The sequence below is a fragment of the Dermacentor variabilis genome, chromosome 2, assembly GCF_050947875.1.
Source record: "Dermacentor variabilis isolate Ectoservices chromosome 2, ASM5094787v1, whole genome shotgun sequence".
Classification (NCBI taxonomy): domain Eukaryota; kingdom Metazoa; phylum Arthropoda; class Arachnida; order Ixodida; family Ixodidae; genus Dermacentor; species Dermacentor variabilis.
The window spans coordinates 235,860,857-235,882,966 of NC_134569.1; the positions used below are offsets into that span (position 1 = coordinate 235,860,857).

Genomic DNA, 22,110 nt, shown 5'->3' on the forward strand with positions numbered 1-22,110 from the left:
ACTCTAATAGTCCACCGATTATCCACCCTACGCATTACATAGCCTTCCCAGCTCCATTTTGTTTTCTTAAGGTCAACTGGAATATCGGCTATCACTGTGCTCCCTCATCCACATCGCTCTCTTCCTGTGTCATAACGTTACGCCCAAAATTTTTCGTTCCATCGTTCTTTGCGCGGTCCTTAACTTGTTCTCGAGCTTGTTTGTCAACCGCCAAGTTTTTGTCCCATATGTTGGCACCGGTATAATGCAACGATTGTACGCTTTTGGTTTCAACGACAGTGGTAAGTCTCCAGTTGGGATCTAGCAATGCCTGCCGTACGCACTCCAACTAATTTTTATTCTTCTGTAAATTTCGTTCACATGATCAGGGTTCGCTGTAAGTAATTGACCTAAAAAAACCTACTCATTTACAGGCTCTGATAATATGCATCTGCAATAATGTGTAATAAGGTGTAATAGCATGCAACTGCAATGCTAATGTTTGGCGTATAAACGCTATGCTGCGCGCATCTCACATTGCAATACAGGTCGCACGATACGACGCTAATGATGATGATGATATATCGGCTGCAATACAGGTGGCGCGATACGACGCTAATGATGATAATGATGATGTATTGGCATCCCCTTTTAATCGCGGCGGTGACATAGTCACCTAGCCAGCTTGCTTTAATTAGGTACACAATATATATTTTTTCTAGCATTCTTGTATACATCTACTTAAACCTCTTTTACTCCCTCAAACCTTCCCTACATCGCACCGCTAGTTGTACATCTGCTACATGGAGTTCTACCTGGTGTAATAATATGCAAAATGCAATGCAAAATTTGTACGAATTCACGCTACGCGGCGCGCATGTCACGTCGCGCATGTCCTCGCGTGCTAGGACGCGTTTATAGGGACTTTTTTCGCCGCATGCTAGCAAGCGCTGGCATGACTCAGTAGTAGAGCAGCTGACTCCCGCGAAACAATGCCAGGTTCGATGCCGGCGGGAACTGAGTTTTTTTGCTTTTTTCATTCCCGGCAACAGCTGCTTCGGACACCGGATACCGGCGGCAACGGTGGCGATGGACAACGTCGCAAAGCGAAACGGCTACTGAAAAGAGCTCCTAACAGCTAACGCTGAAGAAATATGGAAGCTCCGGGGCCGGTCAGAAGCGCTTTTTGCGCATTTTGCCGAATTCGCATTTGTTGGTTAGCTCCCACGAAAAAGTGTTTCAGCTGCAACTCTACAGATGTTACGATAGAATAGAGACACTAGCATCGACTATAATTATTAGATAGTACAACCGGTATGATGGGGAGAAAAAATCACAAAAATATTGCACAATATTGCTCAAAGTCAATATTTCCTTTTCCGTATCTGTCAAGAGCGCGGTTTTTTTTAATTTTGTCAGCCTGTTACCATAAACGTTGTTGAAATTTGAGCAATAAAAATTCACAAGACGCACCCAAGTTTAAGCCTATAGTTAAATTGGCGGTATTACAAAAAAAAAATATATTTTTGAAAAAAACTATTTTTACTTTTCTTCAAAGTTTGTAAAATTAAATCTATTCCCCTGAACTAATAATCAGGAAAAACATGTTGCATGTTTCTTTTGTTTGGGAATAGAATGCGAGAAATGTGGCCGAACAAACAGTACCGCCCCTGCGACACACGGGGTCCGCTCGTGCTGGTGGTTACAAGATCCTTTCTTGGGACGTAATCTCGGGACAAAGAAACTACGACAGAGTAGTGCAAGCAATCAGAATGGCGTTTATTGCACATTTCGTACACCAGTGCAAGCTAGCCGAATTACTGCCAACAGAATATGTCGAAAGCCGCTGGCGAATCGAGGCGGTCCCATTCACCGTGCCACATCCCACATCGAGGTCCCACATCGAGCGATTATGTTCGCCCCCATGCAGGAAAACACCACTTAATCGCTCGCGTGTACAGTCTTGTGAATCGTGCCGCCTTAGAACGACCATGTGCGTCCATCCCGGTGTCCCGCGCCGAAGCCTTTCGCATGACGGTCCCGTGGAGCGTGCCGGGAGGCGCGCGAAACATCCAAAGACAGGAATAGGCTGCTCCCTTTTGCGCCCGAGTATTGCCGCCGTTAGGTGGCATTAGCAGCGCCACACTCACGCCACCACTCGTACTAGTCTACAACTACACTGACCGCCGGCAGCGCTTAGCTACGCGGCGAAGCCGGATTGAAAGCACGAGCCCTGCGAGATACGACAGCCATGAGGGAGGAAAATAACATAAGGGGGCGCAAGAGAGTCGAGCGTGCTAGAGTCACTGGAAAAATTTTCAGAGTACCGCAAAGGTCGGGATTTGACTGGCAACACTGAGAGGCCACCGCCATATACCTTCCAAGCCGACTGCGTCGCGGGAAGGCCGCCGTGTTGGAAGAGCTTGATATTCGTTGACACATCGGGCTGAGTGTTTACTGAAGTGCAAATACTTTGTGCCCGGAGATAATGGTTGCTAAGAACGAAAATAAAATGTTATTTTGTGCGAAGTAATGCAGCCCGTGGTTGTTTTGCACGCCAATCGTGTTTACTGCTGGAACTGTGCTATTGTGGGCAGCAGCTTAGCGCTGCTATCGGGAGCTTAAGCACGCGTTTCTTTTTCACTTCCGCGGAGCGAGCTACGAAGGAAACATTTCGTCACTTCGAGCCGGAATGAGGCAAGCTTGTGCTTTTGGGCATGAACATCGTGGACCGCCGTCGGCTTCTATTGAATGTTTCCAATCAGGACGAAACTAACACCTGACAGTGTCACAGGCACGTACGTTCATTGTATAATTTCACAAGCTAAATCGGATACATTTAATTTAGTTTGCAAACGGATACCGCGCATTCTCGATTCTGCTGGGCGACTTCGTCCGCCGTATACGCACGACACACTGCGACTGCCGTGTGCGCACCGGTGTTTCGCCGTGATCGTAACACGATCTGTGCACAGCAGGCGTAAAAACCAACTTCGATGACCATTTTGCGCACTAAATTTTGGGGAAGGCAATATGAGCCATTTGCGTAATTGCAGCAACGTATATGTACTTCTGTACACTGATAATGAGCGAGAGTTTGCTACATTGTGATTTATGAGCGCGGCTGTCCAGTGCGTTCCATGAGCGGTTACTCTTCTCATCTTATTTATGACTGTTTTCTTAGACTGCCAAGATTTGCTGCCTGTGTAAAAAAGAAAGCAGGAACGCCCGCTGGTGACGCAGCACTTTTTTTTTCTAAGTTACATAGGTGATGTATAAAATTCTTGTGCTTTTAGAGCGGTTTATGTAACATTCATAGTGACAGAGTGAAACTAAAGCTACTGGGTGTTCTATTGTTTTGTATTTCTTATTATGCATCAAGCACAACATTATTTGGGTATGCACCGTAGCATTTCAACATAAAACATAATATCTATGCTGACTTCACTTCATTGCATGTGCTCGGCTTACAAGCTCAAAATTTGAAGCATGTGTTCTTAATATCACCTGGTCATTGATTTCAAGCTCGAAATGCGTATGTATAAATGAGCAGAGGATAAGTGGAAGAAAGGAAGTATCATGGGCCTCGTATTGACCATGTTTTTATTGACTGCGATCGTCACGATCTGCGAAAAACAAGTACCATATGGGTCCAGTGACTCTAGGCGAGAGCGCGCTCACGTGCGCGGAGAAATCGTGCGAGTACCTGGTGCACGTGAGGACGCTAAATTCCCGCGCGACAAGTGTGCCTTCGCGTGCCACGAGCACGGAATAACCGCGTGTGTTGAGCAACAAACGCGTACCCGTGTGCCCGCGTCAAACGTGCAAGACGTGAACGATCCCTGCAATGAACTCCTATTTTCGTAGCATCGCTAACACCGCGTGCGCTTCGCTTAAATATCTTCTAAAACAGCGCCGAAAAGCACAAGCAAGGTGTACTTATACCTCGCACACGCGGGTGTTTTTTGTACGCTTGAAGTTCTCCCGGCCGATTCTGTGTAACTACGCAGAACGACGCCCTCGGTCATTTTTCCAGGTCGGAATCTAGAAAAAAGTCTTTCCAGACTCAGTTCGGTTGCTGCATCCGAAGGCGCAGCAGCCAGGCATGATTGCCTTGCAGTCAAACGCGAGCGCGACAATCGGAACACCAAAAAGCGGAAAGAAGCTGCGCTCTAACGCACCCGGCCCGCCCGACGCTTGGAGGGTATGTGTCACTTCAAAGTCACGTGGTACGGTTGGGCCAATGAACGCGTTGGCGGCGCGGGGAAAACGAATGCGGTACTCTGAAATTTTTTGCCATTGATTCTAGAGCGTGCGGTCCTGGTACTCCTTTATATGATCCCGCAGGGAGCAGAGTTGCGCATAACTTTTCCGGCGCCGCTCGCACCGCTATTCGCCGAGCGCGATCACGTGGTGCAAAATGACGTCAAATGATGAACTGCGCGCTCCGAAACAAACTTTACGTAAACGGCGCTGACTCGTTTCTGTCAGTGCCATCGAAATTGCAATCCGCGTACCGTCGAGCGTGCGTAACAACGATCGGCTACGGGTTGCAGGTACGGTATTCGAGGATATTAAGTTAATGACTTTTGCAAAGTGCTACGAAGCAGATCATTTTGACACTTGTATTCCAATATGACGGGTTGCAGCGCACCAAACTGCGCAAACCGCATGTGAGGTGGCAAAGCTTTTTACGTGGTGCTGTGCGGACGGCCGAGACCGGCCGGCTCCGAAAGGGACCAGGATATGCGAGGTCCGTTCGCTTGGTTACAGAGCTAAGTTCAGCTTGTTTACATTCAAGCGGCATTTATCTCGAGTAACACTCCTGTGCACGCTTAAATGCGTACGCCTGGGATAAGAGGCTATTCACTTCTGCAATTTTTGTGTATATGTGCAGCGCGACACAGACGCGGTACGTAGAAAGAACGACACGTCTGTATCGCGCGGCACATATACGCCAAGAATGTTAACTTACCAGCTCGCTGAATTCGCTTTGTTGCTTGTACAATTGTTCTGACTATGCGGCTCAAGAAAAGTATGTTCAGAACAGAGTAAATACTAGCAGGTACAATTTGCCCGCTGCACCCTGGCCTTTCTCTGCTCCGTTTTTTTATCATTATTTTTTGTCTGCGTGCAGATTTTTCATGTAAAGTCGATTGATGTGCTGGTGTTCATTGGTTTGTACTAAGCGAAAACACCGTGCGCCCCCGCTTATGAGACAGCTGCGATAGCTTCAGCATTTACCGCCCGCAATATGTTGCTTGTTCGATCAGTCCTAGTCGACGTGAGGAATGTGAAATTATTTTTGTACGTTTTATAAGCGCTGTGTTATAGTAAATTAACCTGAGTAGTATGAAGAGATAAAGAAAAATGTGCTATCATATTACAGTCTGCAATGTGTGAATAATTATTTTGCCAGTTTGTCATCTTATGTGATAAGTCCAATAAAAATAACCTGTTGTTACTCTTAACAACTTGTTGCCTTTCCAGTGGCTTTGAATTCTGCCCCCCAAGCCTCCAAGAACCAGCACTCATCCCCTGCTGCCACCAGCCATTGTTCATCCGTTCCCTTGTACGAAATAACTTTGACCTAGAAGCTCGTGCATCTTGAATCTTTTTCGACTTGCAAATTCGCTGCTAGGAAGCAGCTGTTAAGTTTGCGGTATGAATCGTAAAAATAAGCTTTGCGTAAGATTTGCGCATGTGAACGTTTAAACTTCGTTTAAATTTACGCATCAGCACCGCATATATCGAAAATGTGCAGCTGCTGTGAGCGACGTTTAGTGATGAACGACGGTCAACGGTCACTTACATAATTGCAGGCACGATAGCTCTGTTGGCGACATTAATTATTCGTCTCGTTTCGGCAGCCAAAACGTGCTGACATAATTGTCTACCACACGTGTGTGAAGTTTTCTTTAAACACCCTTTAAAACATTTCTTGCCTTCCGCCTCCACGAGAAAACTTGATATGCATGCAGAAAAACATTGCACCGCTTTTTGTTGCAAGGTAATGCGCGAATGCCCACGAATACCGCAAAAATAAATTGGGAGGGGCGCACGCCAGGAAGGGTGAAGCGCAGGAGTGCTAGAGCCGCGAGGAAGTTATGAGCACTACCAGGGGGCGCGGGCTGAACGAAGGCTGGTTACGTGACCGCAACCTGAGCTACAATGTCGGTGGTGTAGGAGGGGCACAGCTCGCAGCGCAGGCCATGGAAGAGAGTTCCCCTTTAATGATGTCGCGGAGCCCAGGAACCGAAAATTGAGTTTGAGTGACAGGAGAACTGAGCACACCATGTGCTTGGAGCTCTTCTTGTAGGAGAGTGCGAATGACCATACGCAGGTCCATGTCCAAGAAAGGACGTGTGTCACAGGCATCAGGGTGTAAACGGATCGCCTGCAGTACGTCCAGACGTCGGCAAGTCGCGATGACGTCGTCAACGGCAGTGGGATTCTTTGTCGTAAGTGCATTGAATGTGACATGTTCAGTTCCCTTTATGAAGTGACGAACACGATCAGATTATCTCGTAGTGGCGTCAACACGGCGGCAAAAAGCGAGAACGTCTTCAATATAACAGGTGTGTGTTTCGCCAGGAAGTTGCATGCGTCCAACGAGCCTTTTCTTGGCGACCTCAGAGTAAACGTTTAGAGTGCCGAAAATGTGCGGAAGCTGATGTTTGAACGCCGCCCAGTCTGGTGAAGTGCTCTCATGGTTAAGAAACCAGGTCTTGGCAATGTTAGTGAGGTAGGAGGCGACGTTGCGAAGCTTGTGAGAATCATCCCACCAGTTAAAGTCACTCACTCGGTCTAACTGTCCAGTCATTCTTCAACGTCGTCACCACGTAGACAAGCGTACACGGTAGGGTCACGCTGCCTGGTAGTGAAGGTCATAGAGGAAGCGGCTAATTTGGACAGAGACGGTGACGCAGGAGGCTCCTGATGGCGCATCTTGGGCCATGGGGGAGGGAAGGCGGAGGAAGCGGCAACCTGAACGAAGCTCCATAAATACTCAAGGCGCAGAGAACCACAGGATCGAGGGCAACCTCCACCACTTGCGAGGTATCTGTTAAACCTCAAGCTTTATTCAGCAGGCCACGCGCTGCAGCGCATGGCGCTGGTCATGATGATGGATATATACAGATGAAGAACATGAAGGGAAAATATAATCAATATATATATATATATATATAATTGACACGTGTAGTTATCTTTATCGGGCGACCACGTTTCGCCGCCTAACTAATGTAATCGCACACCGCGGGAAGCGCCTGCATGTATCCGAAGTTTCTGGAAAGTTATCGATGCTTCTACCCGGCTGTTTGTTGTCGCCGAACTTTGTGTTATCTGATTTCATCGCGTGACGCGAATGTTGTAGAACTTTGTGGAAGGAACGCGGGTCCGAACGATTAGTCTGGAACATTCGACGACGGATGTATAAAAGCCGACGCGCTTGACCCACTGATCAGATTTTCGACGATCGCCGACCGTGTTCACCGCTATCGTTGTGCTATAAGTGTAGCCTGTTTTTGTGGGCACAGGTTCGCCCAATAAAAGTTAGTTTTGTCTTTCAGAGTATTGCTACTGTGTTCTTGAACGTCACCACCACGTGACAATATATATAGATGAGAAGCATAACTTCGCGGTTATATTCAGAATATTTGCCCAACAGTTTCGGCCGGTGGACCGTGGGCAAATAAAATAAACCGAAGATAACCGCAAAGTAGTGTTCGTGAACACGTTTTCCTTTAAAAATTCACATGCGACTATGTACGCATGTTTTACCTGTTTATACTGCCCGCATGAAAGTGTGCTTTGTTCACTGTAAACGCTTTCAAGCATTCAGCGGCAGCTTTTGAAGCATGTACACTTTGGCGCGTAAATGTGTTAAAGCTTGCGTCTGCTTACTAGAGGTCTCAGGGATAGGAATGCCTGGAAGAGAATAGAAACGCAATGCAATCTCTTGCAATAATGCTTACGGTACAGACTGATCTGCCACCGCATGTACGTACACAAGATGTTTCTCCTATTCTGAAAGAAAAGCAGCCCGCATTGTTTCTATTGCCGACGGTGAGCAAGGTATATTTTATTTATGGCTAGCCCAATATACGTATACCGGGTCATCGTAGCTTTGCACGTTTACAAGCTATAATTATGTCGAGATCGTTTGTATATTTTAACGAAATTAGGAAAACTCTAGAGCACCATACGATACGCCCCCGTCTTGTGCGGTAAGCTTCAAGCTGGCGTAAAAAGATGAAGTATACGTAGGCCACGTGCAAGCAATTCTCTCATATTCCAGCACTGAAAATGCAACGCAGCTCATATTGCTAAATAACTGAGAAAGCTGTAGATCCTTAAGTCTATGTCCCACGCTTAAAAAAATGCAGATTAAAAGCTCATTTTGCCCTAGCCTCTGTCATTTAACAAAATATGGCACTGCTATGTGCCGGCTAATGCGAACCTGATATTTCGAATCAGTATAGCAACGATTTTTTTCTTCTTTTAGCCGGCAGGGTCTCACTTGCCAGAACCGGCTGTAGACAGGGGTATTGAATACTGGCGGTTTACGTGTCCAAATCATGATTTCATTATGAGGCACGCCGTATACATATAGCGGGGGACTACCGATTAATTTTGACCCAATCTTTAACGCGTGCCCCTAATGCGCGGGACACGGGTGTTTTGCATTTCGCCCCTATGGAAATGCGGCTGCGGCGGCCGGAGTTTCATTCCGCGACCTCATGCTTAGCAGCACAACACCATAGCCGCAAAGCCACTGCAGCGAGTAAGACAGGGGGCAGAATAGTCGCCAGGGAACATTAGGTACACGTTTGACCGCCATTACTCCATACCAGATATCATAAGCCATGCTCTGTGATGGTCTGCTTAGGCAATAATACGCCGCTGAAAGTGTATTATGGGCAATTGCTGCTAAACGACTAGTGCACTTCAGATTATGAAGTTGTTTGCAGCTGTATGAAAAGAGAGTTAGCGACTTTTCGCGATTCAGCGATCTTGCAAAAATGCTTATCGTGATGCGTTTAGGGAAAATTCGCGTCAACGCGTTTTGTACACGCGCCGTCTCGCGCTGGCTAACTGTCCATTACACGTTTGCACTTACTGGGCGGCCGCTTTGTGTCTGAAAAACAGAGAAGAGAAAAGTCAACTTACACATTATTGAACATGCTGGTAATGACAAGATTGGGATGACAATCGCACAATTATTTCATGTTTAGAAGCATGCATGAGTGTCATAGTTGCGTGCGCATTTTAAAGAGTGACAGCGCAGAAATAGCAAGAAACAAAGACACAGACGCACTGCGCTGCTCACATCGCATTTTACACTTGAATCGGCGGGACACATGTTGCATACAGGCCAACAAATCCAACAAGATGACGCTCAAGTTCGTGAAAAGGTGAGCTGTGCGGGCGTTGTCACGTCTCCTGCTCCGGTAACGGCTAATGCAGAATGGCAAAGAATTGTTAATGAACACAGGCAATTCGCCAAAGAAAATGAGCAACTTAGAGAAGCGTTTAGCGAGTCTCAAAATAAAATTGTGACCCTGAAGGCTAGACTTAACGCCACAGAGGCATTTAAAAGTTGTGTCGTCCTTAACGCCACGCCAGCGGCAACTGCCTCCTGAACAGAGGCGGAAGAACGAGGCGGCATGACGCAGGGCACTATAGCACCAACGCCAACAACAATTTCAGGTCCAACAGCAGCAGCTGCAGTGCAAATGGAACAGATGGTCTCTAACCTTCAGCAACCGAAACAGTCTGCGGAGACGCTCGCCATTATGGAGAGGGCGATTCATAAGCGCACTCGCAACGCTCCAGCGGGTGGGTCGCGACCAACGGCCGCCTCGCAGACGAATCCGATACAACGGACAACGAGAGCGGCCGCAGACGGCGCAAATTAACACCCAACTTCGAACAGATCTGACAGTGGAACTGCCACACGTTTCACTCGCGAGCGGCAGCGCTCTAGAATTACACTCATTCGGCACTGATTCCACCTGATGTATTATGCTTGTAGGAAGTGTGGAAGCGACCTCTTTATTTGTTGGGATATACCCTTTATGCGGATGATATCACTACGTGGGCGACTAAGGTTTCAAAAGCGCAGAAAGAACAGAGAGTGCAGGAGTCCAGCGACGACTGTGGCGGAGTTTGCTAGAAATAGCGGGCTTAGCTGCGCGCCAGATAAGCCCAAAGTCATCAGAATACATGAAAAATAGTATGAAAGGAGTAACGGCGATGTTTCGCTCGAGGTGGACGGCCATGCCATCTCCGAGGCAAGGCCAAACACACACCACAGACCACAGTGAAGAATAATACATTGTAGCACGAAGCGCTGAAAGGGTATGCGCGAAAAAGTAAGGCTCATCCAACGCCTCGTCCTGACTAGAGTGACGCACGGCCGGCTGTACCATTCGCCCGACGAAGGGCGAGGAAAGTCACATTGACGCTTTAATTAGAAGCGCCTACAAAGTAGCCCTCGGGCTTCCCCCCAGTACACCAACAGAGAGGCTCCTAGCGTTAGGTCTTTATAACACCTACGCATAACTCGGAGCAACGGTACTCACCTGTCAGAGGGACCGTCTCTGTAAAACCCCAGCAGGTAGGGAAATCCTTACCAAGATGGGAGCCGCGCCCCACACCCTGCATCTCGACGAGTTTGGAGGACGTGCCGCCCGACGTTCGGAACCAAATCGCGGTGGTACCAGTGCCAAAAAGCATGCGCTGCGGCTACCGCGAAGCCAGACGTACGGCGATAGTCAAATGGCTCCGCAAACAGTTTAGTACCAAAGAGGTTAAAGAAAAACTGCTAGAGTAGAAGGCCCCGTAGCTTCTTACCGGGAAAGGTGAAGTCAATGCTTGCCCCTCCTTTAGAGCTTCGTCGGGTGATGTACGCTTACAGGTGAAGTGATTTGGCTCTGCGATTCTAACACTAATTAGAAAATAGGAGCTGGTTGTTCCCAGCGAAAATAGTAATTTCTTCAGTATATTAATGACGTTCTCCCGAGTACAATATGCCTGGATATTCAGATTTCACACTAAAACGATAATACAGATACATTCGTAGATAAGTATCTGTCTGGTAAGATGAGCCGTGATTAGCAAAAAAGCTTGATTAACTCGTGGGAAGTGTGCGAAAAGCGCTTCATCATTTTTATCGTTTACTTATGGTTTTACCGTGCCCCTCCTGTGCGGCTTCACCTTCAGGACATAGTTTGCACTCCAGCAGTTTTTCTTTAACCTCCCAGTTTGATACAGACTCCAGTGTCACGCATGTCGACGCGGCCAGCTACCATAGGCAACGCCACGTAATCATGGCCGTAAACAAGGATTTCAATTAACCACTAGCGCTTCCCTACAGACCATCTCGGCTACGAAGGCAGATATAGGCTACAGCCCTAGCCGTACAGTTTCAGAAGCTCAAGGGAGTGCCCTTCGTGATATCAGACTCGCAGGAAGCCTGGCGGCTCTTCATGGCCGGTAGAGCGTCTGTCATAGTCTTAAAGCTGCTCGAACCCAAAACAACCCAACGCCACAGGTTGATTGTGTGCCCGAGCCACGTTGGGCTCGAGGGTAGCGGTAAAGGCGTTAGCTCGCGTGCTTAGTAACCGAGCTGCGCTCTATAAACGGCGATCGTCGCCCGTTCCAATTCTAGTCTCAGCAGCGTTTTACGCGCCAAAAGCAAGGAAAGCCTCACAAGGCCCCAAGTGGAGAGCAGGCGACCGACCTCCACAGGATACCGATGGACGTATATCCGCGTCTCTTAAAATTAAACGCTAGGCATCCAGCACTTTACCCGGCCAAATATCCCTTGTGCGTAGGTAGGCCGACACTATGCCACGCTTCGTGCTGACGCGCGTAGAAGCCCAGAGACCTGAACTCTGGTTCAGGCAATCAGACAGTAATAGTAAGGAGCAGTGGGAGGCACAGCTCGCCAGTGCATGGAGCCCTCGACGGAGGGCCCTACCCATAGACTATAAGACCCGTTCCCGTTTTCCCTTTTGAACAAAGTCTTTCTTTTATTCATGCAATCAAAACTCAAAGGAACACGCTACTTAGGCTCGCATTTTCCATACTTATTAACAGTTGCTGCTATGCTCGCACGTCTTGTCACGTCCACAAACCGCGCAGTCATTGTGCGATGACCGTGCACCGTTCTCTCGTCAGTCTGCGATGAGACTCCGCTTAAGGATAGGGTCGCACCTAGCCTCCGACGTGCTGCACGCATTTAACGAGACACGCTGCACGTACGATACTCACCGCCGGAGACGAGGTGGTAGAGCAGCAGGCTGAGCAACATCACCGAGAGCAGACCGGCAGCGATGATGTCCCACGACCAGCGCTGCGGCGCCGGCGCGTCGTGGTGGAAGCCACGGTGCCTGCACACACGTGACCAAGCTGCTCGGCAGGGTATTCCTACCGGCGACAGTGATCCCCGAGACGAGTGGTCTGCTCCTCTCTGATGGCCACAGGGCTGAATTACCGGTTTTTACGCGCCAAAACCCCGATCTGACCACGAGGCACGCCGTAGTGGGGGACTCCGGAGATTTGAACCACCTGGAGTTCTTTAATGTGCACCTAAATTTATGTACACGGCTGTTTTCGCATTTCGCCCCCATCAAAATGCGGCCGCCGTGGCCGCGATTCGATCCCGCGACCTCGTGCTTAGCAGCCCAACACCACAGCCACAAAGCAACCACGGAGGGTGTAACAGGCAGGACTGAAAAGCATAATTGACGAGTACAGATCCAACGGTACTTTAACGTAAAAGCGGCTATACTGTCTGTCACAGGTTATTCACTCTTCCATAGTAGCCTTTATAACAATTTATAATACGAGAAACAAAAAAGAATTTTCAGAACAGAACAACCCTTTACTACCAAGAGTCGACACAAACTGCGATAAGATGGCAGGCCTCTTTTCAGCCATACCACTTTGGAATTTTCTGCCATCAAACTTTGAATATCCATCGCAATCCTTTTTCCTTCTTTTTCGAAATTATAGCTCATGGATAATCATTTGCAGATAAAATTTGTTGGTTTCTTTGTTCCTTTGTTTCTGTGCACTTGATTTTATATACTATTATATTATTAAATAGTTACTGTTAAAATTGTCTTACGTGTCTATTCACGATGCAAGTTATTTTTGCTGACATCTGTATATAATCTCGAACTACCTGATGTTTATTTATGTACTTCCAATACGCTTACTTGTATTTTTGCGCTGTTTTAACCTGTGTTGCTAACCGTACGTCCCATATTTTATGCCTGTGTTGTCTGAAGGTCTCCCGACAGTTTTTACTTTGGGACCTCCTTCTGTGTGATATACATGTTGTAGCAAAAGGTAATCGCACTGGCATAAAACTTGCACAGAAATCATTGAAATTCAGTAGCCGCTAAATTACGCGACGTACACGAACAGACCAATCAAACGCCGTACTGGCCTGGTGGGAACCAATCATACCTGAGGACAATTAGTGAATCGACTGGCATGACCAACTTGACCAAGTGCTACCTGGAAATAAAAATCCCTTCGTTAGCTGATTTAAACCAATACACAGGGAATGCAATATGGTTGTCCAAGAATGTGACATTGTGGAAGTCTGTGCACATTTGCACTGCATGCCTTGTTTCTGATTTTCTCTCCGACTCCTTTTTTGGCTAATATTACGGTATGGTAGTTTTTAAGTTTTTGCGGAATTTTTCAAGAATCGCCTGGGGCAGATAGCAGAGTTATTGCACCTGAGCTGGATTATTCGAACAGGCGGGCATCACTAGCACGAGAAATCGAGACAAACATTCTGCCAAATATTCACCAAGTAACTTCTCCCCTAATCACTTTAACGCACGTATTGCAAGTTACAAACTGTAGCTGGTGAGTGTGCGAGACGTATCCACTGGAAATGAATTTCTAAGATGACGTCGATTCCGAGATATTGTTTCCAACATGTGGGGCGACACATTCCAGTTAGCTTTGTGATTAAATAAATAAAAGATCGTTTTGTTTGGGGAACTAAACAGAACAACAGTGTATTTTGCGGCGAGTTTGGTGGCGCACATCTCGAAAGTGGTGTCATGGTGGAAATTCATTCCAAGTGGATACGCATTGTAATCTCACCAGCTACAATTGGTAGATGAAATTAATAAGTGAAAAGTTAATTGTTGATTTTTTTAAATTAGTTGAATGTGTTTTGACTTCTCGCGCAAGTCAAGTCCGCCTCTCCGAATAATTCTGCTTAACGACTGGAATTATGCTGTCTGTAACAACCAACTTTTAAAATTCCGTAAACCTTTGAAGCCGTCGCCCCGCCAGTGCAGCTGGACGCGGTAACCGCTCAGCTGCCGTGCACGTGCAAAATTCATGGATCGAGCGCGACATGCGCGAAGCAGAATAAAAGACGAAGGCAAGCCTATTTGGCGAGCAGGCAAAATTTGCGCTGCTGGGAGATCTTCCACAGCAAAATATAGCTTCGCAATGAGGACGCACTGCCCGTTGATGCACAGATCAAGCCAGAGAGCGACAGATACTGAATACAGATGCAGTTGGGCTGTCCTTTGTTCTGTAATACCATATATACTCACAAAGTTCTCGCATTTGCATAACGGTCACCCCACCCATATTAGGCATCGAAGCTGCGATATTTTCTTTTCTTTAGGCGGGGAAAACTCTTCCCGCTGATCATCGTACCTCCTGACACGCATCAATTTTCCGAGGAAGAAAAGTGCGAGCATAAGCGGCTAAATTACCTGCAAGCAAAAAATAATAATATGCCCCCACCCAGCTTTGTTATTTAGTCGACAAGTACACTGCGCAGATCTTGCGGGGAGGACCCACGATAAATCGTGCATCGGCCTGAACGCAGGCGAATCTCCAAGAAATCCCGTCGCCCTCATGACTCAAGCTGTGTGGGCGAAGTCAGCAGGGCGCAGCGAAATTATATGAAGCAGTTCAAGCAGTTCGCTTCCAGCATAGATTCGCGCTGTATTCGCACATTCAGAAAAATGGGGAAATAGTAACTCCAACGGTTGTTGTGTTACGCGCTCTTGACAAAAATAGAAAAACGAAAAATAAGGAAACCCTTAGAGAATCATATCTGAATTTGTAGTCAAGCTGTCACAACAACAATCGCCCTTTTGAACAACGGCAATGGTTCAGGCAAGATAAAGCAAACTTAGATAAATTGATACAACAAAATTAATTAAACCACACACATAAATAAAGCCTTTCCCCGTTCCTTAGAATTTTCAACACGCTACACCACCTGGTTCCTCGGAGAGCTATAAGTGCAGATATATTCAAATGTTGCGTATTTGGCATAGGTACTTTCGGTGTTTATTTTATTTCTTTAACGCAAACGCAAGCTTAGCCAGCAAAAACATTTTATTTGTCTGTGATATTTCCCCGTCTTTCGCTATCGTTGCCTAAAACTACCCCAGGAACCCAGTCAAGCCTTTTCAGCCATGTTGTCCGCGCTCCAAATATATACCACATGTTTAATAAGGCTGAATTGATTAATTAAGCGAAAATGAGACATCCACCCAATCGTAGCAATTGCTACAAACGAAACCAATACGAGTTACTGGTCTCATTTTGCTTAATTACCTCTCTCCACTTTACGGGCTTCCGCAGAACAATTACGTCAAAGGCTGAATTGAACGGGACACCCCGGTTAGCGCCCCTACCTCGAAAGGAGGCTGGTCGAGTTCAGGCGCGTCATGGCAGAACTCACAGTGCACGACGTTACTGCAATCCTCACTTAGTGCCCAGGGAGCCTCGAGCGCATAGTCACTTTCTTAGGGCCTGTCTCGTGCCAGCAAGGCGAAACAACTATGCTTACCTGCGACGCTTCTGCGCTGTGGATCCTCGCTATATGCTGGTTCTGCGCTGACCACGAACGAGGTCGCGTGATCATCTTTGTCTTCCAGCGCTGCACCAACCACACTCTTCTTTTTCTAACGTTTGCCCTGCGACGTAAAATGAGTGAAACACGTCATATATAGTACATGCGTAGTCTCTCGTTTTTTATTGAAGTCCATCAGTGATCGGTACAATGTGGCATAGAGTTTCTCACTAAGTTTCTCACTATAACACATAGAGGGAAATCTGGCGCCACTGTCTATGGGAGTTTCTTAAGGGGCGCCATGCCATCATGGGAATGACGGTATATGTGTCTGCGAGGCTTGTGTTGGCTGGTGTTGTAAGACGCCTCGTCTAAAACATGGATATGACTACACATATAACGCGTTCTCAAAGTAAAATATTCATAAAAATGTTTCCATTCATGCATATTACATCTTTACTCACCTACAATACCTGGCCTAGCGAAGAAAAGCAAGAACAGACGGCAAGCTGTTTCAAAGAGAGCGCGAATCTCGTCGTCAGTCCTCCAACTTTAGCGGCCCGCTGATACTTTTTACCCATCACATAATTTCACATGCAATAACAAGTCCTGATAGTTAAACAAAACATCTTTTTGTGTAATAATAAAGCTAAAACAGCTTTTTACGTGCTGTTTTAGTAGAAAATTAATCATTGTGAGATACGGCACGGTGCTTGCCTGGCTCTCCGAGAACGATGCCAATCCGAAATCACAATATACCGGCATTCGCATGCATACCAGAGCGCAGCAGCGCCAGATTTCCCTCTAGGTTATATAGTGAGAAACTCTATTCTATTTGGTACGGGCATAGAGAAAGCCATTCAACAAGAGCGTACACTCCCATAGAGCCCAGCGGCCGAATTGACTGTAGCGCACCAAGCGGATGGCATTAACTCATACCGGTTTCGGTTTTGGGCGCGCGCGTTTTGAACGCTAGCTACACGCGCTACGCCGGCTGCGCTACTCGACGTTCTTTTTTTTTTCTGCTTTCTTTGCTCAGTCCTGCGCCGTCTCAGTGCGGAATCGTTTATTAAAATGACTGCGAACGACCTTTACAAGCCTACATCGAATCTGTCACCTGCTCTTTCATAAGGTGGACGCAAAACGCTTTGTAAATGAGGAAATTTTTACTTCGCTCAATATAAATGCTTGTTCCTGGCTTTCGTACGTTCTTCAAACGATGTGGCACCAGGTAAGCAGCAGTAGTTCCCGTACGAAGCTCCATCGGACGGCATCAGCTGAAAAAAAGCAAATTACAAGCATGTGTAATTTTGGTATTTAGCCCTTGTAGGAATACTGCTTGTCGAGGGGAAACGTGCAAAAGAGGTGACTGGGCAACATTAGAAACAAAAGCACTTCGGTTTCCCATAAATGGCGTCAAAAATACCCGACTCATTCCATGCCGCACTATAAATTATGAAGAAAACATCTGATTTCCTGGCATTCCCCCATTCCCGGGCATTATTTCCGGCACTTTCAGAGGACAAATGCACAAACGACTGCCCGTTTCCAAAAAAAATAAAAAATTGGAGGACGCTTAAGCTTCGCCTTCAAGAGTGGAACGCGACAGCGTTCCCGTCGACCCGCCAAGGGGTGTAAGACAATGGGCTACGGCGCAGCGACTACGCGCCCCGCATCGGACGCGGTGAGCGTCGAGCAACGCAGCGTTCGGCGCGACAACGAAATGTGCGCCTGAGCAAGCGACGCACGCCTGAGCCTGAGAAACAGCTCGTTTCTAAGGCAACACCGCGTTCACTAGAGGCGCTTTTGTACCGCTTTGAAGCATCGAACTCGTGGCTCAGCAGAAGCATTTTAGAATACTGTAACGACCTAGGTGAACACTGCGCCATGTTACAGTTAGATATGCAGAAGGCTTTCGACCGTGTGGCCCATAAAATTCTTTTCAGAATTCTAGAACACATAAAGGTAGGGGATTTGATCATAGATGGGGTAAAGATGTGCTATCAAGACTGTACCGCCAGCCTCATTATAAACAAGGAGGTTACCAAAACCTTTAGCGTCCGGTCATCTGTGCGCCAGGGGTGTGGTTTGTCGCCTCTTTTATTCGCAGTTTACATAGAGCCGCTTTGTAGGAAAATCAAGAATGACAATAGAATATCGGGTTTCAGAGTGCAGTCCGCGGAAGTGAAAGTGCTGGCATACGCGGATGACATCGCGTTGTTTTGTCGGGATAAAGAGAGCATCGAAATCGCGGTCGCAGAGGCGTTATCATACTGCAGAATGACAGGCAGTGCTATCAACTTTGATAAATCCCTAGGGGTATGGATCGGCAACTGGGAAGACCATCCGAGTACGTTTGCAAATATCCGCTGGACAGTCACGCCGGCAAAGTACCTAGGGGTGCCGCTTGAGCACTACCGTGACGCCGTTGATTACTGGAATGCCGAAACTGAAAGGGTTCGTGAAGGTACACTTAAATGGGGAGGCCGCAATTTCTCTATGTTTGCTCGTGCGAAAGTGTGCAACCTGTTTGCTGTCGCTAAAATTGCTTACGTGCTCCAAGCGTTGTGCATGTCAAGGGCTAACATACAACGTTTACACAGAGTGCTCGCAGTGTTTGTGTGGGGTTCAAGCTGGGAGCGCACCAGTCGCACTAATCTCTTTCGTTCGGTTAAAAATGGAGGATTAGGTCTGGCACATTTGTTCATTAGGCAGATTGTGTCGAGGTTTGTTTTCTTGCGGGACCAAAATGACCCATTTTTAGTAACTATGTTTCAAACAAGGCTGAGCGAAGCTATACCTGAGTTTATTGTATCGTCACATCGGTGCAGTCAAGGCAGAGCGCGTGGTTTCCTAAAAGAGGTAGTCTTGGCTTTTCAGCTGTTAAAGGTTCGGTTTTCCATGGAATACTTAAGTAGGGTACCACGAAAGCGCTTATATGAGGACCTGGTAGACACAATGTTGCCGGTGCCATTGTACCGCTCGATGTTCTGCATTGGACCTGAAAAGGATGTACTAAAAAGAGTAAAACGAATGCCAGTACGCCCGTCGGTAAAGTCCTTCTTTTTCCAGCTCCACACCAATACTTAACCTGTGAAACCGTGGCTAGATGAAAAAGGCCTTTCCGTGCCTTGGAGCGTCAACTGTTTACTATGCCGGAAACCCGAAACAGTAGAACACATTTTTCTTGACTGCTGGGATGCTGTGTTCCATTGGGACATCTTACAGAGAACACTAAAGAAGGACTTGCCGATTACACCATATGGAATTCGTTTCTTGCCTACTCTAAATGAAGGCGAAGTACCCTATGACATGTTCATGCTCGTGTCTTTACATAGCTTATGGAAAACTAGAATGGCCGTGAGACTTGCCGATGTCAATGCCCGGCCTGTTAGAGAATACTTCATTGAAAGCATTTGTCACATTAAGGAAATGTATAATTTACAAAAAGAAAAACCAACATGGCTCAGTGTGATGACTGAGCTAGCGAATTTCAAGCGTTTTTAGCCCTGTGACTGCCAACCAATGGCAGAGATTTTGTCGTGACCATTGCGTACTGTTAAAATGTCTTGTTTTGTAGCCTTGTTGCCATGTCGGTAATAAAGAAAAAAAAACTCGTGGCTCAGTGGTAACGTCTCCGTCTCACACTCCGGAGACCCTGGTTCGATTCCCACCCAGCCCATCTTGCAAGTTCTTTTTTATTCATGAAGTGCCTGCTGGGATTTATCGCTCACGGCCAACGCCGCCGACGACAGCGGCTTTTCTGCGGCACGAGCTCCTTAACGCTGTCGCGTTAAAAAACAAAGCTTGGCCACAGACGCGATTGCATACACAGAGGTGGCCACAACACAGGCTCTCAGCCAGACTGATGTTAGACTCTCCCAGAATTACCGAGTTCTTGGTTTTTTAGCTCCTCAGCGTTATCTCTTGCGCGTCCTGCCGGCGCAAGCAACACACTCCAGTGTTATCACTCTTGGCTATCGCTCGTCGCGTCTTCGACAAGCGTGAGTATCGAAAGAAGGTATATGTTGCGGCGCCATAGAAAGCGTCACAAACTTGTCTCACTAATGCCATCTTCGGCTGGTCGTTTCTGAGCTCTCTGGAGTGCTCTCGCGAGCGGCGTTGTCTTCGGCTGGCTGAAAGAGGGTGCGCGCCCTGCGTTCGGCTTGTTCTTCTCGATTGCTCTCCTCCATCTTCGAGCGCTCTGAGGCGCTCCGAGCCCTGTCGTCGGAGCAGTCGTCGAAATTGAAACATCGCAGCGCCATGTCGTTGCTGTTGGCGACGGCCCACCGTATCCAAGGCCACTGCATGCTGGATAGGCGAAACATCGGACGTTGGCACCGGTAGTCAGGTGGTTTCGCATCTGCCATTTCCTCCTCCGAGAGCGAGTCGCACGTTCGGCTTGCGCGCTTGTCCTCTACCTCTGAGCTCGGGGAACGCCGGATCTGCCCGACTCTGCTTCGGTGGATGGAGACCAGTCGAAGATGCCATAAGATTCAGTACACGCCAAGCTAACTGTCACCACGCGGCCGGCTTGCTTTATTGCTAACTGTTTCACAACCTCAGGTGCGGCGACCATGCCTCAAAGGTATCCCCAAAAAGTAGCGAAATTAATCACAATAATTTTCATGGTCAGAGAATGCGTCACGAACTTGTCCCAGTAAGATTCAGTACACGCGAAACTAACTGCGGCACACAGCCGAACTGCTTTTCGCTAACTGCGTCACAATGCCTGGCGCGGCAAGCGTGTTCAAAAGCTACCGAAATAATTTATAGTAATGTTGGGGCTCATATAAAGATCTCCCAGTATGAGTCATTAACTCAAATTAACTACGCCAGGATGGCCGAGCTGTTTTTCACTAACTGTGCCACAAGTCTCGGTGCCGTGCCGTAAAGGCCAAAACTGCTTCAAATGCGTCGCAGACTGTCACACAAGATTTCTCACCTTGCCGTAGTCCAATAGTGCAGTGCTGCCGTGCCGAAGCGCAGAAGAAACACTGGGAGCCCAACAAACACACTACACCCAAAGGAGACGGGTCGCCTGCTCCACATGCGCAGCCGGCCTCGCTCGCTTCGGCGGCATGTCTGGCGAATGACGCATGTTATGGCGCGTGGCGTGCCGCTAGCTTGTTTCCAGGTGACGCAAGAAAAATAGGTCACGAAGTATAAGTACATTTATACGCAAAACTTCTTAGTTTTAGCGGGAAAGAATAAAAACAATAAAACGTTGTCTGTAAGTTCATTTCAAATTCTTTTTTTCCAATGCTCACGTCAACTAACGGATGGGGTTAACACAAGGCGCGACATGTTTCCTGTTGCCAATTTTCGCCGAGCGCCCCCTCTTGTTGAATTTCTTTCTCTATGGTATGGGCGTCCAATGACACTCGAAGAGCGGAGCGCGTGTCCCAAGCATAAGTGAAGGTATAGTGCGCGCCGTACAGTCATAACCATTGAGAGGGGGGCACATCCGGTTTGACGGCACTGCGCGATGATGCTCCCGCTATGTTGCGATATTTTCGTTTCTCTTCCGGTTCTATTATTTGAAAGCGACAAAAGATGGCGGTGCAGCAACGATGACGGCGTAAATTGTTCCGCGCACACTTCTGGGGCCGAATCATAATGGTTCGGAGTACGAACCGTTCGCTTCGCCGCTTACGTCACTAGATGTGCCACTCCCAAGCCGGTGGTGGAAGAAGGGGAGGACGCGACAAATAGATGAGAGGGTGCCACCTCTAAAGTGTACGTCAGTATATGACGAGCTAATCGAGGAATTGCAGAATGTTTCTGCTTGCTAAATAAATGTAAAATATAAATCAAGTATTATACGCCAAGTTCTGAAGTACAAACGTGTGGTGCCGGGCGTTTACACAATGCAGAAGTAATTTATTAATGTCATTCTTTTTCATTCTCAGCCGACAGGCGGTATCGCAAGAGTAAGTGAGCTGGCACAGCGCAGCGCCGTGTCGTCTGCTACCAGGAGCTGGCACGACGCACGCAACAGGAACGCACTGCCAGCACTTCTTAAGTAGCGAGCGCGACAAAACCGTGAACTGGTTCTTCGGGACACCTGTACTAGCCGACTATATCAATTTTCCTTCTTTTTTCGCCCTTCGTCATCGGCTCGGACATGACTCGCTCGCCGCCAGGCTGCCGCTATCCCTGTGATCTGCCCCACGACGCGTCGCGTGATAGAAGCAACGGAACTTAAAATCGAGCATTACCATATACGGGCCCTGCATTGCCTGCGCGAACTAAAATCGAAGAGTGTGGTG

General features: G+C 47.6%; 1 protein-coding gene and 1 pseudogene across 1 annotated transcript in view; one reads left to right on the forward strand and one right to left on the reverse strand.

Moving 5' to 3' along the window:
• The window catches only part of LOC142571224 (uncharacterized), a 108,373-nt gene extending 92,506 nt beyond the window's left edge, over positions 1-15,867 (reverse strand). Inside the window, exons 1-3 of the mRNA XM_075679492.1 lie at positions 15,836-15,867; positions 13,462-13,512; positions 12,259-12,377 (exon numbers count right to left, since the gene is read on the reverse strand). Of these exons, the coding sequence (XP_075535607.1) occupies positions 12,259-12,377; positions 13,462-13,490 (148 nt within the window). The 5' untranslated portion in view covers positions 13,491-13,512; positions 15,836-15,867. The remainder of the gene's footprint in view (positions 1-12,258; positions 12,378-13,461; positions 13,513-15,835) is intronic.
• A 1,964-nt stretch (positions 15,868-17,831) lies between these two features.
• LOC142571225 (uncharacterized) lies at positions 17,832-19,411 on the forward strand (annotated as a pseudogene).
• Positions 19,412-22,110: the final 2,699 nt, after the last annotated feature.